Source organism: Erpetoichthys calabaricus, chromosome 9, assembly GCF_900747795.2.
Source record: "Erpetoichthys calabaricus chromosome 9, fErpCal1.3, whole genome shotgun sequence".
NCBI classification, from domain to species: Eukaryota; Metazoa; Chordata; class Cladistia; order Polypteriformes; family Polypteridae; genus Erpetoichthys; species Erpetoichthys calabaricus.
The window spans coordinates 94,941,395-94,960,636 of NC_041402.2; the positions used below are offsets into that span (position 1 = coordinate 94,941,395).

General features: G+C 41.2%; 1 protein-coding gene across 1 annotated transcript in view; it reads right to left on the reverse strand.

Moving 5' to 3' along the window:
* Positions 1 to 19,242, reverse strand: part of LOC114657965 (transient receptor potential cation channel subfamily V member 5-like) — a 78,435-nt gene that overhangs the window by 53,585 nt on the left and 5,608 nt on the right. The window contains exons 2-5 of the mRNA XM_028809957.2: positions 12,611 to 12,764; positions 3,651 to 3,748; positions 3,435 to 3,557; positions 3,009 to 3,149 (exon numbers count right to left, since the gene is read on the reverse strand). Coding sequence (XP_028665790.1) covers positions 3,009 to 3,149; positions 3,435 to 3,557; positions 3,651 to 3,748; positions 12,611 to 12,764 — 516 coding nt within the window. The remainder of the gene's footprint in view (positions 1 to 3,008; positions 3,150 to 3,434; positions 3,558 to 3,650; positions 3,749 to 12,610; positions 12,765 to 19,242) is intronic.

Sequence of the window (19,242 nt, forward strand, 5' to 3'; positions counted from 1 at the left end):
CTTCTCTCATCTTCAGTCTGTTAAACCTCCTCACTAGTACTGCATATTCTGAATCATACAGATAAGGCTCACTAATGAGAATAAATATTTTGTCATCTTCATAGTCGGACATATTGATGGTGTGAAATTAAATCTTATTTGTTGAAATCCTTAGGAAAAATTAAATCTTACCAGAGAAAAAGGCATAACCTGAATACTTAAATGTTTACGTAAGTATGATTGCAATTACACTCTTCACAAAATAATCTGAGAAACCACACCCCTAGGGGTGAAATGTTGAGGTGTAGGAAATTATAGTTATGCTAAAACTATATGGATACACACTTTCAATATATGTACAATATCAAGACATTGATCAATAATACAGGAACATTTTTGGATGAGTACATATTCAGTAAGTTTTATAGCTTTTGTTTCATGTTTTCTCTCATATTCAGTAAGCTACCATTGTAAATTGTTAGGGGAGGCTCTTTATTTTTTACATATTTAAATAATGCTTTACTTAATAACACAGTTTGCTGGGCCAAATGACATTAATGACATGATTGTGAAAAAAATAACTGACTTCAAAAACTTTGAAAAATACCGAATATCTTTTAAATCCAAAATGAAGTGTCATTAGTTAGTTGAGCATACACTGATTAGTGCTGTTAATTAGATGTTCTTAATGCATCTGTTTGTTATTCACTTGCACTAAAATATAAGTATAACAATAGTAGTAAACTGTTATTGACCATTCCCTGTTCTGTTTCTCACCTTATTATCCTGCTGTGGCATTTAGTACCACTTCTGTACTGCCAAGCTACTACTCTAGTCTTAAGACCCCAGAAATAATAGACTCCTTGTAATTCAAGGATGAAAGGTTTTGATTCTATTAGACTCTCCAACATGAACTTATGTAATATTGTAAGAATGACTAGGGGGGAACAGGTTGCCAGCCAGTTGGCTTAGATCACCAGAACGGTGTCTGACTTTGTCTGTTACAACTAACTGTTTGCGCCCCTGGAGGTTCATTTTCATAAACAGTGCTTCTGAATGCAGTTTGTTTTCCTTCCTTCCATTATCAGCTGGTCATATCTCAATCATAATATTAAAAGGACTTAAAATGTCATGATCTTTTATGGTAATCAAATTTGTTCTGTTTTATTCTATGTTCAGTATAATTTGTATTTGTATGTAATATTTGTATATCAAATAATTTGCATTTTCCTGTAGGTTTGTTACAGTGCCCTGAGGCTTTAGTGATTGAACATCACCATGCAAATACTAAATGAGTTGAATAAAGTAATGGCTGCATAATAAATGAAAGATGAATTCTATCAATCATACCTGTTTTATCCCCAATACAGGGTCTTGAGACCCCTTAAAGCCAGGATGTGTTGCAGAAGCATTGAGTGCAACAAATGAAACAAACCTGGCTTTTCAGATTAGTTCATTAATACTGTGCCAGTTCATAGTTACTAATAAAACTAACTTTCACACCATATCCAGAGGACATACACACGATCGTGAGGAGAAAATATAGACTCCAAAACAGATGCTCAGGCGAAGAGGCAAAATGCCACAACTCATTTTCCCATCCATCCAGTTTTGAATTTATATATTGCAATTTCAGGGACCTATGGAGGGGGACCATATTCCTGCAATGCCAAGGTAACACCAGATTCTTGATAGGACATTAGCTCATCACAGGACATATTCAAACACACACTAATCCCCACTCATAACAGAATGTTTAAAGTTAATTTTGTTTAACTCACTAAACATTTAGGCAGCAGTGCTAACCTCTATAACCCAATCCTACACATGTTTCAATGAAATAGCAACCGTCTGAAATGACCATTATTAGCAACTTTTAAACAAAGAAATGAGTCAGATTTTCACGATCTAAATCAGGAGAAAATACACTTCTTTTAATATGTATATTATTTATTTTGTTTATGAGTAGCATTATTGGTCTTAATTGTTCTTGGGTATTTTGATGCATAAATCTAATTCATGCTTGAGTACACTTACGGTACACTTTGTGTCACTGGGAGACGGAGCATGTACTCAGTGATGCTGTATAAGTAACTAACCAATCCTGAATGAGACACCAGTCAAAAAAACTTTATTTAAAACGGACTGCTTACAAAAATGCACATTATTAGCAATGTAAAAATTGGGTTATAATAAAGACATGACACTCCTGTAAGCTCTTAAAACCATATTGAAAAATTAGACATGTAATAGTCCACAGAAGAGTATATCCTTTGTCTCTTTTATTTCAACTTCTTTGTCATGAATACAGCTAACTCGCAATATGCCTGCCAAGGAGATGGTTAGTGCAGAATTTGTAATAGAATAGCATATTTTATACTAAGCATCAAAACCTATTGCAAATTAACTAAATGTGCATAAAAGACATTCTATCCATAATGTAAAGTAAGGACTATCACTATACACAACATTAACATAATTAAAGTTATATTATTAATTTACTGCTTTAATGACGCAAAATAACAGGTAAGGAGTATTATTTCTGGCACTGATTTAACATTACCATGTTTTCCAAAAAAAACACTGCATTCTCTAGCTTGTAAACATTTTGAAATTAATAAATTCAAGGTGAAGTGATTGTTGTGATGTTTACTGTTTTCTTCCCGTCTGACATCCAAAACCCAGAACACAAATATTAGGAGGGGTTCTATTGTGTAAATAGCCCATTGTTTTCCCAAATATCTTCCCAAATACAGGCTTTCTTAGTAGTCTTCTCTCTCTTTCACTCTGAATAAGCCTTGTTCCTGTTCCATTTCCAATATCAACTCACCTGGCTGAGGTGTAAATTAGCAGTGCTAGACATGGTACTATAATAGATCACTATCCACTTAAGATCATGCAAAGTCAGATTTACATTTGGCTGTCAAAGGAAAGTTCTTGCATCACTGCTAAATTCTTCGCCTTTCAACAAATTACAAACAAAGCTTATTTTTTGAGCTTGTTGATTTTGAATATATAAAGAATCTTACCAAAATATGCAAGATTTCGTCTCCTCTTGGGAAGGCATTCGCCTGTTGCACGAGGGGTGACCACATCAGCTCCTCTGCGAATCAGCTCTTGGACAAGATTTATATTTTCATTCATCACAGCAATATGGAGAGCAGTCTCTCCTGAAAAATCAATGATGGAATATAATAATAATTCTTTGCATTTACACAGACAATGTAATCTTCTTGCATTATGGGATAGTAAGTGATCCAATTTGTCAGTTAAAACGTTAACAAGAAGATCAAATAAAATATAATGATAGAAAGCAAAACTAAACTTAACAGCACCTAGAATTCTGTCCTAAACAAGCTTTCTATTTCAGCCACTTTGGTGAAATATTAAGATTGCATATCTGAATGCTCATTCATATTGTGTTTATGCATGACTGAAAACATGTCTGCACTTACCTTCAGAGAAGTCAGAAATAATGGGTTTATTAATGAGATCAGGTGCTACCTCAATCAAAGCAACAGCTGCTTCTAGGCTGTCAAACAAAGAAGCAACATGAAGCACAGTTTCCCCAAGTGCACCTGTGCAAAACAAACAGACCAATTACTTCCATTATGCACAGAAATTAGTATTTTCTCCTAAATATACAGTATGTTTTGAAATACAAATCATACCTTTCTCATATATATTTGTCGAGGGACTCTTGAGTAATTTCTTAATAGATGCCACATCATTTTCTTTGGCAGCAAGAAAAAGAGGATTCACCTCAATCCTGTAAAAATAAAATTACAAACTACTGAATTAGTGAATTCATTTATTTGCTTTTGGAATATTCTTTACTTGTAAATTGATGCTTAACTTAGCATAAACAAATATTAGTGTATGACTATTAGTATACATTTTATTATAAACATTTTGATGGAAAAAGATTTTTTTGCATAAGAAAACTGTAGTTATAGTTAGCGTACTTTAAGAAAAAGTGGTCATTTTTGCTTTAGCCCTATGACTAGCATCACAGATTATTAGAACGTTTGAAATGTTTTGACGAGAACAGGCTATTCAACCCAACAATGCTTGCCAATCCTATCAATTTAATTTCACCCAAGTAACATTGTTGAGTTTGGAAGGTCTCTAAAGTCCTACTTTCTGCCACACAACTTGGTATATTATTTCACGTGTTTAAGGTTCCCTTTTTAAAGAAGAACTTTCTAAAGTTTGTTTAAAATTTTACCTTAAAGGATAACTTTGGTATTTTTGAAGTTGAAGTTATTTCTTCACGACCTGGTATACATGCCTATGCCACATGAAACTGTACTGCAAAATTAAACACTTTCTATAAACGAAAAAATACATATATATTTTCCCCACTCTTGTACTTTACAATGGACGGTATGGGGCATGGAGGAAATGGTTAAAAACTTACCAAATATGTACACTTTTCGAACCGAGATAGTTGTCTAGTATTAATCAGCGCCTCCTGTGTTTCCAACACATGTTTGTGACAACAAAAGGGATCTGTAAATAATAATTGCATTGCATATTCCTAGTAGAATTTTTCTTGAGGTAAGGATATATTTTCTATTTACTTGTGCAAATTCTTATGTAAATGTGGAAGTAAATTTAAACAGAACCAACCAAATGTCATGAAAAGTTTACTGTGATTTGGACAGTTGAAAGAACCCCCCCAGGGGAATGTGGAAGGGTGTTGTGCAGGAATACTAAGTGCTGAGCTACCATGCATAATTGGTCTTCTTTTAAAAAAGCTGAATCTCACAATATTGGGTGTCTTTTGTTTCAAAAATGACATGTATAAACTATTTTACAATGTGTGTGTAATCACAAGACATGAATCAGTACTAAACAACTGCCTTGGCTTGAAAAAAAGAAAATTTGGTTTCCTTCATAGCTCCCTACAATACAATGTAAAGTGCTAGTGTGGGCAAGACATTTCTTTTTATTTATAGAATTTGATGAACTTTAGAAAACAATTTTGAGTGTCAAATGCATATATAGCATAGTTGTAAATAAAAAACTTCAACTTGAAAAACATAGTTATCCCTTAACAAATTTCCAACTTTATTGTTATGTTCTTGTTGAACTCATTTTAAAATAACTACCTGGATTCACTGTACTATTTCCTTTCATAATCTTAAAAATTGAATTACGTCCACCCCTCATCTCCTTTTGTTTAAACTGAAAAGGTTAATCTCCTCTTATCTTTCTCATAGCTTTTTTGTAACTCTCAGTTACAAAATCAGCCTAGTCAATCTTCTCTGTACTTTCTCTAGGGCTGCTATGTCCTTTCTGTATCCCAGAGAAAAAAAACTCCATGCAGTACTCCAGGTGAGACCTCACCAGGGGCCTCATGTATAAACGGTACGTACACACAGAAATGTTGCGTACGAACCTTTCCACGCTCAAATAGCGATGTATAAAACCTAAACTTGGCGTAAAGCCACGCACATTTCCACGGTAACTCATACCTTGGCGTACGCAATTTATCCGCCCGGTTTTGCAGACTGGCGGCACCTAGTGTCAAAGCAGTGCTACTGTTCCTGTATGGTTACCCTTTCTTAGATCCACATCCACGGCGGCGGCTTTATCAAATACACTGAAATTAACCGCATATCGTTCATAAATTTAATGCATCTGATTGTAATTAACCTGTAACAATATAATGGTCCACAGAATGGTCAAACTACTGTTCCTGTGTGCTCATCCTTTCTTTCTTAGCTCCACATTCCTGACGCGGCTTTATAAATACACTGAAATTAACTGCATATTGTTTATTAGTGTAATGCATCTGATTGTAATTAACCTGTTGCAATATAATGGGCCAGGGAATAGCCATAGTATTCCAAATACCATAACTGCTTTAGCGTTGTTACGCTCACTGCATCTTGTTCTTCTTTTTGCTGTTCCCGTTAAGGGTTGCCACTGCGGATCATCTTTTTCCATATTACTCTCACTGCACCACTCGGAGTATTTATATCACTGTATCTGAGTGTGAATCACAGCAGCAGATGATCGGAAAGAGAATTATTGGTATACAGTTCCAAGTACACACTACCTCAACCACGTCAAAAAGCGTCAAAGCCTTTCCTGTACGGACCTCGCGTTTCAGAAACAGTTTCATCCCAAGAACTATAAACGCACTCAATCACCTCACTGTAAACTTGCACTACAGTTATAATATTGCACAACCTGCGCTACTTTATAAAGCGCGTATGATGGCAATATCATTTTTAAGATGAAATGCAGCAAAATGTGTTGCTTATAGTATACAGATAAAACTTTAACTTCATTTAAATAATCTGTATTGCTAATAATTAAACATGTGAGGACACGGTGCCGCAGCGTATAGCTAGTTCAAGGATAGCTCCTGCCTTGCGCTGTATTCTTGCTGGTGCTGACGCGACACTGGAAGGATAGATGAATAGAATAATTAAACATGTACTACGAAGATATTTCAATGTTCCTTAAATGTTTTGAAGAATCGACGTTCTAAGCTTACAAATGGCTTAATGTCTATTACAGAGCTGATTGCTTGGCGATTGGAGAAAGAAAAGTATGGACAGGAATTGGAGGTTAGTACGTTTGAAAGAGACAGTACTTCTGTAATAAATAATTTCATTGAAGGTCACACATGGTGCAGCAAGCCTCTTGCGTGAGATATGAACAATCACTGCGCCACCGTGTTCCCATGTTTAATAACATGCTTTCATTCCGATCATCATGAAAATGATATCACGTATACATCTCAGTATTTTAATTATTCAGAGAGCTGTAATATCTCGAATGGAATGCATTCTGTGTCCTGTCGGAGAAAGAGAAAGAACGGAAGCACGTAGTGATTCACACACATAGAGCACATAGAAGATCAAACACAGAAAAAAGCATTTAACATGCTACTTGAGAAACTAGTAAAATAAACGATTTTAAGATGAAGTTTATAATGTTCTACTTTAATGGCAAAATAAACTACGTGATTAAAGTGGAAATTTCAAGATTAAAGTTGACATTTCGTGCTTTTTTCCCCACTGTGTGCCAATTTTTTTTGTCTGTACCCTAATACGCTTTCATATGACACTCAGACGGTGGGCTACAACTCGCCTTTTCACAGCGACTTTGATATGTGATTTCTTTTTTATTTCGGGCACTGTGCGACTTTGTGAACTCGATCTTTCGAGTTTCTCCGACACTCTGTCACTTGGTCAACTTTGTTTTGTTGATTATCCCACTGTTTAAACCAACAAATAGTACGTTTTTCCTTTGCCTCCACTTGGTATTCGCTGAAATTCTTATATTTTCCCCTGTGCTTTTCCCATTGTCTTTTCACAGAAGGCTATTTATATTGATTTGCATATTCAAAAAGGCGTAATTCTGGGAGGAGTTGGGGCAGGACAGAAGGCGTGTGCACGTGCGTTACTTTTCACGCTGATCGGGATTTATGTAGTGGAAGAACGTGAAATTTTGCGTGCGCACAGATTCCTATATCTGGATTTTTCTGTGTACGCACAATCCCGCTTTTGTGCTTACGCCATGTTATAGTGTGAGTTCTACGCACGGCGTTATACATGAGGCCCCAGGCGTTTGAGTTCTGGGGCAAGCTCGGGAGCTGGCTAAGGCCAGATGTTAACCAGGCCCGCCAGGTGGTCAAGCAGGTAGCCTGTGACGGGTTGGTCAACGTGATGCCGGACTATCTCATCCAGCAGGTCCGAAGGCACCCCTATAAGTATATGAACGGTCTTTTGGAGGTTCTTGAGCGCCAATTGGCGGTAGCCCAACTTGGGGAGGCAGAGAAGCCAGACCACCCGTCGTGCAGTGGAGCCTCTGGCAAGACCGAGAGAGAGGGTGCCTGCCTCACCTTGCTGTTACAAGTGCGGTGAGGTGGGACACCTCCTTCCCACCTATCCACTCAATATCGCGGAGCCAATGGACTGCACCTGGGCCAAAGGAGAGAGGTACTGTGCTCTGTCAAATCCCCTGGCGGTTCCTAATATGGGAGTGGTGTTGGTAAATAGGTACTCGGTGGTGGCATTGTTTGACTCCGGGAGTAACTTTACCATTGTTGCTCACCGTTATGTTCTGCCGCGACAATGGGTGGCTCAGAGAATGAACATGACTTGTGTACCTGGAGAGACCAGATCCTATAGGTCCGCAAAGTGTTACATCTCCTGGAGGGGGAAGCTGAAACAACTGCTCGTCGCTGTCTTGCCTGAGCCCCCCTTTCAGGTCATATTAGGACAAAACTGGTTGGAGAATAAACGCGGTAGAACAGAGGCCACTCTTGCACCTAGCTTGGGTCTGATTATGGAGGGGCAAGGGGCTCTCCCAGCTGCTCCCACGACGTGCACTTCAGCAGCTATTGATGACATAAACAGCCAGGGGGAGCCCTCTTTGGCGACGGACCTTGACCTGGAAGTGCAAGTGGGTGAGGTTCCGGGTCAGACGGACACTTTCCTGGACTGCCCATCTGATCCACTCACCGGCATAGAATATCAGTTTTGCTCTACGCCGGTGTCGTTTAAAAGAGAACAGTGGAATGATGATTCCCTGAAGTTTGCTAGGAATGCCATCGTGTCCATAGACGACATACCGTCGGCGGATTCCACACCACAGTGACCCTGCTTTGTCTTGGAGAAAGCTCTGCTGTACCGAGTTGCGAAACACGAAGGCGAGAGGCGGAAACTGTTGTTAGTACCACGGACCTACCGGCGGGAGGTTTGTGGAATAGCTCACGCCCACCTCTTAGGCGCCCACCTTGGGGCTGAAAAAACTTTGGAGTGAATAAAACTCCGATTCTATTGGCTCAGGATCAATGAGGAGGTCCGACGTTTCTGTCAGTCTTGCCCAACCTGCCAGCTATGTCAGATACCCCGTAGGGATCGTGCTCCTCTGGCTCCGATTCCCCTTATAGACATTCCTTTTGAGAGGATCGTTGTCGATCTGGTAGGACACCTTGGGCCTTCAATGTGAGGCCATAAATATATATTAGTTATGGTTGATTACGTAACCCGGTATCCAGAAGCAGTTCCCTTGCGAGCTGCTAATACAAAAAATATCACATGGGAATTGGATTTCTCCTGAGTGGGCATACCCAAACAAGTCCTAACGGACCAGGGCACGCCCTTTACTTCGGATACGTTCAGGGAGGTTGCCAAGTTACCCCGCATTAAGTCAGTGAAGCACCGGGCCGCACCTCGCTGATTCAGCACAATATAGTGACGGACCCAGGGGTGGTAGTCAGGGAACGGCCCTACCACCTCCCAGAGACAAAACGTGCAGAGGTGGAACTAGAGGTCCAGCACATGCTGGACATGGACATCATTGAAAAAAGTCACAGTCTGTGGTCCAGTCCCATCATCCTCGTTTCTCAACTGGATGGGTCGTGGAGATTTTGTAACAACTTTCAACGTCTCAATGAAGTCTCCAAATTTGATGCCTACCCCATGCCCCATGTGGATGAGCTCCTCGAACGGCTGGGGATGGCCCGTTACTTGACGACTCTTGACATGACAAAGGGATACTGGCAAATTCCCTTCACGGCATCCACAAGAGAAAAAACTGCATTTAGTGGATACTGGCAATACAAGGTCCTCCCATTTGGACTACACAGGACACCAGAGCCCTTTCAGCATCTGGTAGAAAGAGTGCTATGGCCCCACCAGTCTTATTGTGCCGCCTACCTGGATGACGTGGTCATTTATTCCGGCACCTGGGGGGAACATGTGTTGCAGGTTTACGCCGTCCTCCTGACGCTAGCGAAGGCCGGGCTGTGGATCAATCCACGGAAATGTTATTTTGGATTGAACGAAGCCAAGTATTTGGGCTACCTGGTGGGAGGAGGGCTGGTGAAACCACAGAGTTCCAAAATAAAAGACATCCTTGAATGGCCCCGTCCGATAGTCAAGAAGCAGGTGTAAGCTTTCTTGGGATTAGCGAGTTACTACCGCCAGTTTGTACCTCGGTTTTCTGAGAGGACAGCCCCTTTGATGGATCTGACAAAGAAATGGGCCCCTTTAATGTGATGTGGAACGCTGTTACGGAACGGGCATTCAGTGACTTAAAAACGGCCCTAACAACGGCACCTGTTTTGAGAACTCCTGATTTCTCTCTTCCTTTTCCCCTCCAGACCAATGCTTCGGACACAGGTCTAGGTGCCATGCTGAGCCAAAGCATCGACGGTGTCAAGCACCCTGTGATATACCTGAGCCAGCAATCTGACAAAGAAATGGGCCTCTTTAATGTGATGTGGAACTCTGTTACGGAACGGGCATTCAGTGACTTAAAAACGGCCCTAACAACGGCACCTGTTTTGAGAACTCCTGATTTCTCTCTTCCTTTTCCCCTCCAGACCAATGCTTTGGACACAGGTCTAGGTGCCGTACTGAGCCAAAGCATCGACGGTGTCAAGCACTCTGTGATATACCTGAGCCAGAAACAGCAGTGGAACAGGAAGCCTTGGCCATTAAATGTGGGCGGTAACTCACCTGCAGTACTACCTGTTGAGCCAGGAATTCACCCTGGTGACGGACCACACTGCCCTCCAGTGGATGGCCAACCACAGGGATTTGAATCCTCGGGACATCCAGGTGGTTTTTGGATTTGCAGCCGTACAAGTTCACCGTCACTTATCGCCGAGGTAACCTTCAGGCCGATGCTGATGCTCTCTCCCAGGTTCACGATCTCTCGGTTCGTGCCACCCGACCCGGTGGATCTAGGCTGAAGGAGGGAGGGGGGTCATGTCACACATGAGCGCATGGGGAACGGCTTAAGGACCAGATGCACACCGCGACAAGTCGTGCCAGGGGACAACGGCGGGGTACTAACATCTCTTTTTATGTTCCCCTAGAAAGAACGAAGCACAGCTGCCATAACTGTTCCCGGAGGACTACTGAATCCACCCATTTCCGGGTTCCTTTCTTACCTCTGGTCCCCTCCTGATGATGATTGTGGTCTGCTTTTTATTACAGTAGAGAGGTGTGTACCTTTCCTAATCATGTCCAATCAATTGAACTGATCAAGGTAGTGTGGTGGGGAATGTCTTATGGGGTGTTTTAGTGGAGTTATTTTATTTGTGCATTTAGAATTTGCACTGAACATGCTAGTTAATCAGCGCCGACAGCTGAGGTTGTTGGCACATACTATATAAATTAGAGAGGGGATAAGTAGGGGAGGAAAAATTGGAAGAAGGAAATTAAAGAAATGCTAGCTCCTAAAGAAAAAGAGTTGTCTATTCATCCATTGTTTTAAATTCAGTCATTAATTTCAAGGTCCTAGTCGTAATGGGTGCAAGGCAGGATGTCGGTTCAATGCAGGGTACATTTGGACAGCCAAATTGGCACCCACAATACAGATATTGTGATGATGTGTGAGTAAAACCTATGCAGACAAGGGAAGAACATGAAAAATCTACATTGACAACACATCCAGGATGGTGGATCTGTGAAGCAGCTGCAATAACTACTGCATTACCATTCTGCTCCATTTCATTATAATTATGTCAAAACATGAATGTTTCTTTTTGCCTTTTATGCCATTCAAAAGGTTGTTCCATCATTTCACAAAGAAAACAAAAATACAATATGCCATAATTATTGAGCTGATTGGAATACAACTAGGACAATAGTGAAAAATGATAGTGACTGAATGTTCCTACTTAATGGTCCTAATTTGTGTTCCATTTGATCACTGTTGAATAGGGAATCCATTCCCGGACGGGTTTATCCATTCCCGGGAATTCAGGAATCCCGCATTTCATTCCCGGGTATGATACAATGCACGGGCATCTCACATCTCAGTTTTAGAACGACCCACACTTAGTTTTAATAAAACTACTGCAATGTGTTGACACAAATAAAAGACTAACCTTATCTACAAGCAGTTCATGCTGTCATATAAGTACATGTATCTTTAGTTGCGGTAATAAGAGCGTAGAAAACACAACGTGTCCAGCGTGCGGTCGTCCAGGCAAGAGCGCACCTTCGTGCAGAAGTACGCCAGCCGATGAGAAAGTACACTCTGCTTCCACTGAAGTAGGCAGCACAAACATCAGATACTGATACACTTGTTCTAAACAACGACTGTGCTTGCCGTTGCTCTGAAACACCGCCATTTCAGCTTTTACTGATGCATCCAATTTCTTGTAATCATTCTGTGATGGCAAGTTTCTTGGCACAGACAATGTGGATGCAACAGACTGACGCATTGCAATTTCAAGTTGCTGTTCAAAGCTGTTGTCTGAATAAGTGCAAGCTGCGGCAATGGCACCACCTTAATTATATTCAACTATAACTCTGTTATTTCTTGATTGATTTTTACACTTTTACACGCTATATATGCGAGCTTGGCCATTCCCATTTTCCCGGGAATTACGGCAGTTTCATTCGCGGGAATGCAGGAATGAAAAATGTCCAGGAATCTCCGGGAGCCCGGGAATGGATTCCCTACTGTTGATGTTTTACTTCTTGGTATAAGCCTGAGTATTGAGAAAGACATTCTGAATCTAAGTTCTTTTTTTGAGCTTCCCTGCAAGAGCAGTTCTTACTTTTTATCGTTCTACTTAAGAACTTGCAAAACTGATTCACACTACATAATTTGACTAATCAAAAGGCAAGCAGTCCTTACTTACATATGGAGGTGCTGTAGGTGAGTTTCATCCATTGCTTTCTGCCAGTCTTTCTTGTGACGATGTCTATACACAAGCTGACTCCACCAGTCACTCATTAATTGTTTAGCACGTAAAACTAGAGGTGCTTTTGTGGTGTTAAATTCTTCATCGGCCACTGTTTAAAAAAAAAAAAAATAGGAACATTATGAAAGCAAAAGTTCTGACCAAACATTATACATATGAAACAGAGTAAGTGAAAGTGCACATATATTTTAAGTGCATTCATTTTAAAGAAATTCAAAATTAAAGAAATATTATCTATAATTTCTGTACACTAGTTTTAATAGCAGACATATGTAAAACTTATGGACAAGAAAGTTTAATTCTGAACTCTCTTACTGTGGAATCCACTGTCACACATGTGCGCATGGGAGACAGCTAAAGGGCTTGAGTAAGAGCAATTCCGAATCAAACCAGGATGTGGCAGAGTGCACTGACTCTTTTTCTCCCTTTCCTGCAGACCATTCACGGAAGATTCCACCTGGCCCTCTTGACGTCACTTCCGGGTCCGAGCCTATGGAGGAGGACCTTGCTGGCTCCGGCCCCTGTGATGTCACGTCTGGGCTCAAGCCTATGGCTGAAGACCCTTGTGAGCCCGACCCCTTTGACCTCACTTCCTGTCTTCCCCTTTAAAAGCCTCCACCTTTTCCCTATTCCCTCAGTTCTGGACTCGGTTTTGTGCACATCAGTGCTGTTTACATTTTTGCAACTTCCTGCAACAGCCAGGTTACCAAATATACGGGTGGCTGCCCCAAACTTTGCTATGACTCAGAGTGGAGTTTGTGACACCACCTAATCTAGTTCAGGATTGCATAGGGCTTGAGCCTATCCTGAATTAAATTCAGGGCAATTTTATTTTGATAGAACGCTATTTCTCATGGCAAAGGATTTGAATACTGCATTGATCCACACATATAAATAAAAAGTGGGAAAATAACATACATATTCTACTTCCACACTGAGTGTTTCTATGAACGGTACTTCACACAAGGGACAATAAATTAAAATTTTAAAGTAATTCTGTTTCAGGTTTTGTAATGGTAATAAAGCAGTCTATCTATCTATCTATCTATCTATCTATCTATCTATCTATCTATCTATCTATCTATCTATCTATCTATCTATCTATCTATCTATCTATCTATCTAAGGACTTCCGGTTTGAGTGAACGCTGCCGGCACTGGTCGCCGCTGCTCGCCGGTAACTAGACTATGTGATTTTGCTAGACTAGTGATTTTGATGGTACTTTTTGCCATTTTTGCTGACATCTCTGCGTGGCTGTATATGCTGTGTATGCATTTAGCTTTAGTCTAACCTCCGTTTCGTTTGAAAGTTACCGGTTTATTCTCTGGACATCTGAGCTGCCTGTGGCTTCCTCGCCTACAATGTGGACTGGTAGGATATTAGCTTGGTTAATGTTTGTTTGGAGTCTTTTGTAGCTCGTTATCCAACCTGCGACTGGCCTCCTCCAGTACCCAGCTGCTGAGCTTCTTCGACTTCTTCTCCAGTCTGCGCCTCTGCTGTCGGTGCTGTATTTCGACCCGGATGTCATACTTCTCCCTCTCCGGAGATACATCCACCGTGGGTCCCGCCGGAGATTCCGAACGGACGCCTCGAAAGGAATTAACTCTTTTTGGTCTGATTTTTGTCACCCGCTGTTCGTAACACAGATAGGTACCCTGACCATAGCGTGTTGGCCAGCTTAGCTCGGTCGACTAACACTACTGTCAAATACGACAGCAACATTTTCAGCTTTGGTCTACTGAACATCCGCTCACTTACGAGCAAGAGATATCTCATTCAGGATCTCCTCATTGACCGTAAGTTTGACTTTCTCTGTTTAACTGAGACTTGGCAGCAACCTCAAGACTTTTCACAACTTAATGAATGCACCCCCCCAGGGTTTGTTTACACTTGTCAACCCCGTGCCTCTGGCCGTGGCGGAGGTGTCGCGATAATTTAAGCGAGAAGTGGAAAGTCCTGCCGTTGTCTGCTCCTGCTGTTAGCTCTTTTGAATCGACTGTGTGTCAGTTGTCTGGGTCAGTTCCTACCATCATTGCAACTGTCTACCATCCTCCTAAGTCACACAACAATTTTTTGAACGATCTTGCTACCTTCCTTACCCATTTATCTGTAATTACTCCAAATACAATTCTGCTGGGGGATATTAATATACATCTGGACAATATCAATATCCCTCTCATTAGAGACTTTTTATCATGCCTGGAGAGTTTTGGATACCAGCAGCACACTGATGTTCCTACCCATTGTAAAGGACATATTGTGGACCTGATCTGCTGCTCTGGTGTTGTTCCTTTTGATCTTACAGCAGATGAACTCACTATAACCGACCATTTTCTCCTTTCATTCAATGCCTAACTTACCTTTTCTGTTCCTAAGCTTCCACGTCTCATAGCTTTTCGTAACATTAAGAATATTAACTTGAATTTGTTGTCTTCTAGAATTGATTCCCAAATGGACTTTTATAATTTATACACTCCCATAGAACTGGTCTCATAATATAACACTTGTCTTAATGGTATTCTTAATTCTCTGGCTCCGCTAAAAACCAGATCTGTTTCTTTTTCTTTTTCTGCCCCCTGGTTTACGCCTTAACTTCGGCTTCTGAAAGCTAAGGGCAGGCAACTTGAAAGGTTGTTTAAAAAATCCATACTCTTTGTCCACAAAGAGATGTATAAAAATCATGTACTCTATTACAAGGATTGTATAGCTCAAACCAAATCTAATTATTACACTCAGTTAATTACTTGTAATACAGGTAACACCAAGTCTTTGTTTTCTTTACTTAATCATGTTACACAACCTCCAGACTCTTTACCATCTCACCTTTACTCAACTGCTTTCTGTAATTCTCTTATGTCTTTTTTCAATGAGAAAATCCAAAAGATACATCAGCACCTTGGTCCAAATCTTCTCTGTATTCCTTCTGAACTACACTCACCTATTCACTCTTTCTCTTCTTTCCAGCTTCCCACTTCCTCTGAAATCTCAGATCTCATCTGCAAATCCAAGTCATCTACTTGTCCACTGGACCCCCTGCCTACAGTTCTGGTTAAAGCCTGCCTCCCCTCTCTAGTCCCTCTTATTTCTGCCATCATTCATTCTTCTCTTACTACTGGTATTATTCCCTCATCTTTCAAAACTGCTGCTTTCAAAACCCCAATGCTAAAAAAACCTGGTGCTGATCCTACTAATTTCAATAATTTTCGCCCCATTTCTAACTTGCCCTTTATCTCCAAAATTCTTGAAAAAATAGTAGCTATCCAACTTCACACCCAGTTATCTCACAATAATTTATATGAAAAGTTCCAGTCTGGTTTTCGCCCCCTTCATAGTACAGAAACGGCACTTGTTAAAATTACCAATGACCTCCTTATGGCTGCTGAATCTGGTCTAATCACTATTCTCATCCTCCTTGATCTGAGTGCGGCCTTTGATACTATTTGTCATACCACTCTGCTTAATAGATTATCTTTGATTGGCATTACTCACACTTCATTTGATTGGTTTAGATCCTACCTCTCAGGCCGCACTCAATTCATACAGTTTAAAACCTTCACATCCCAACCCACTGCTGTTACATCTGGTGTGCCCCAGGGCTCTGTCCTGGGGCCTCTTCTTTTTATTATTTGCCTTCTTTCCCTTGGCAATATTTTTCGCAAATATAACATTAATTTTCACTGTTATGCTGATGACACCCAGCTCTACCTTGCTGGTAAACCCACCTCCTCTTTTCCACCACCCTCGCTTATTGACTGCATTTCTGAAATTAAATCCTGGATTTCTTCGAATTTTCTTAAATTAAATAGTGACAAAACTGAGGTTCTCCTCATTGGTTCAAAATCATCATTATCCAAAACCAATAATCTTTCTCTTATTATTGATAACTCTGTTGTTTCCCCATCATCTCAGGTCAAGAGTCTGGGTGTCATCCTCGACAGTACTCTATCTTTCCAATGTCACATTAATAACATCACCTGGTCTGCTCACTTCCACCTACGTAATATTAATCGCATTCACCCCTCCCTCACTCCTCATACCTCTGCCATTCTTGTTCATAGTCTTGTCACTTCTCGGCTGGACTACTGCAATTCACTCCTCTTTGGTCTCCCTAATAAATCTCTTCATAAGCTTCAGTTAGTCCAGAATTCTGCAGCACGTATCATCACTCAAACCCCATCTTTTCACCATATTACTCCGGTCTTGCAGCAGCTTCATTGGCTCCTGATCAAGTTTCATACTGATTTTAAGATTCTGCTATTAACATTTAAGGCCATCCATAACCTCGCGCCTCCATATCTGTCTGACCTTCTTCATGTTGCCATTCCATCCCGTAACCTTAGATCCTCTTCCTCCACCCATCTGACCGTCCCTCCCGCCCGTCTAACCACCATGGGGAGCAGAGCTTTCAGCCGTTCTGCTCCCAAGCTCTGGAATTCATTACCTGCGGAGCTTCGAAACATCAAATCATATTCATCCTTCAAATGTAAACTTAAAACACATCTGTTTAAAATGGCTTTTTCTTTTTCCTCCTGATTATAGTGGTTTTGTTTGGTTTTAATTTTTAGATTTTCTGATGTTTTAAGTTGTTTATAATTGTGTCTTTTATTTATTTATTTATTTATTTATTTACTGTTTGTTTGGTGTCCTTGAGTTCTCTGAAAGGCACCTTGTATAAATAAAATGTATTATTATTATTAAAGCAAGGAAAATCAAAGGAGAGTAAAGTAATATAAGTAAAGCCAGCTGGCTTCTGAGAAAAGGAAAACAAATACAGTGGAACCTCGAGATACGATCACCTCTGTATACGAGAAATTCAAAATACGTGGAAAGTATGAGCGAAAAATTCAGATCTAAATGCGAGCATTGGCTCGCGTAACGAGCCACGAGCCAGGCTGTGGGTATAGCTCGCGGCTTAGCGAGGGGGCGTGGTAGCAGTTGCGAGCCGCGATCTGCAGTGTCTGCGTTTCTCACTTAAGTGCACAGGTGGGAAACTGCCCACATCCATGATTGTTCCTGTGGCTGATGGGCTGCAGCTGCCATGTCCTCCCCGCATATATAGAGAAGCGCGAGCCGGTTAAGGGGGAGAAGAAGTAAAATAAAATAAAAGAGAGAGAGAGAGAGAGAGAGAGAGAGAAAAAAAGCAGGCAGGCACGCTGGCTCGCGTGTAACTGAACAGTGAGCTGAACAGGCGAGCCAAACAGCTGAAGCAGGGCGGTGTAGAGAAGGTCAGCTGCATTAAGAGTGTCTCGCCTGTTGCAGAGCCCGCAGGTGAGATGCTAACAGAGAAGAAGCACCGGGGATTGTCATCTGTTTTTTAAAGACGTTTTAACCTCGTGTTAAAGGATTGTTATTCTTGTGTATTTTAAACCTCCACTTCACAACTGTTTTAAGGATTATTTATTTAAAGATTTATTGAATGCTCTACTGCACTTTGGACACCTGTTTTGATTCTTTTAATAATCAGTTATATTATTTACCAGTGTTATTTATTAAAGGTAGACTACAGTATATATAATTTATCAGTGTTATTTGTTAGGAAAATTGATTTTTATGTTAATATATTTGGGATGCTCCACCCTGCGTGGGGTTTGCATGTTCTCCCCGTGTCTGCGTGGGTTTCCTCCGGGCGCTCCGGTTTCCTCCCACAGTCCAAAGACATGCTGGTTAGGTGGATTGGTGATTCTAAATTGGCCCTAGTGTGTGCTTGGTGTGTGGGTGTGTTTGTGTGTGTCCTGCGGTGGATTGGCACCCTGCCCGGGATTGGTTCCCTGCCTTGTGCCCTGTGTTGGCTGGGATTGGCTCCGGCAGACCCCCGTGACCCTGTGTTCGGATTCAGCGGGTTGGAAAATGGATGGATGGATGGATGGATGGGATGCGGAACGGATTAACTGGATTTCCATTATTTTCAATGGGGAAGTTTGTTCTAGATACGAGAAATTAGTTATACAAGCTCAGTGCTGGAACGAATTAAACTTGTATCTAGAGGTTCCACTGTATATTCCATTTACATAGATCTTGAGGAACCACAAAAAGAAGTCTATCTTTTAATGCCAATATCTATATTACTAACCGAGAATGGTAAACCGGATATGGATGCAGGTACATGCCCGTGGACGCAGGAGACATAGTGCGCAGGCGCCACACAAAGCCCCCCTCCCCAGAGTGAAACGGGAGAGACTACGAATGTGCGCAGGCGCCACACAAAGCCCCCCCCCCCCCAGTGAAACGGGAGAGAAGTAATATGGAAGCAGGTACATACCCATGGACGCAGGAGACATAGTAAAACAAGAGGAGTCAACGCCCTGCCGCAGAGTGAAACGGGACACACTACAGAGTCCACATAGGTTCATACATCAAACCCAAGATGATACGGACAGGCGTCTGAAACCGCAGTAGCAAAACTACCTCGGCTCCAAAACCAAACAGCTCAACAACTAACACAGCTACAACAATGAGCCCGCGTGTACAGATATAATGAATGTAGACGCCTACAACGCAAGTCTCAAACTGCGGAGGCAAAGCAGGCAAGGGGTCAAAACGAAACAGCTCGAGTGACCGAGATACAAAAA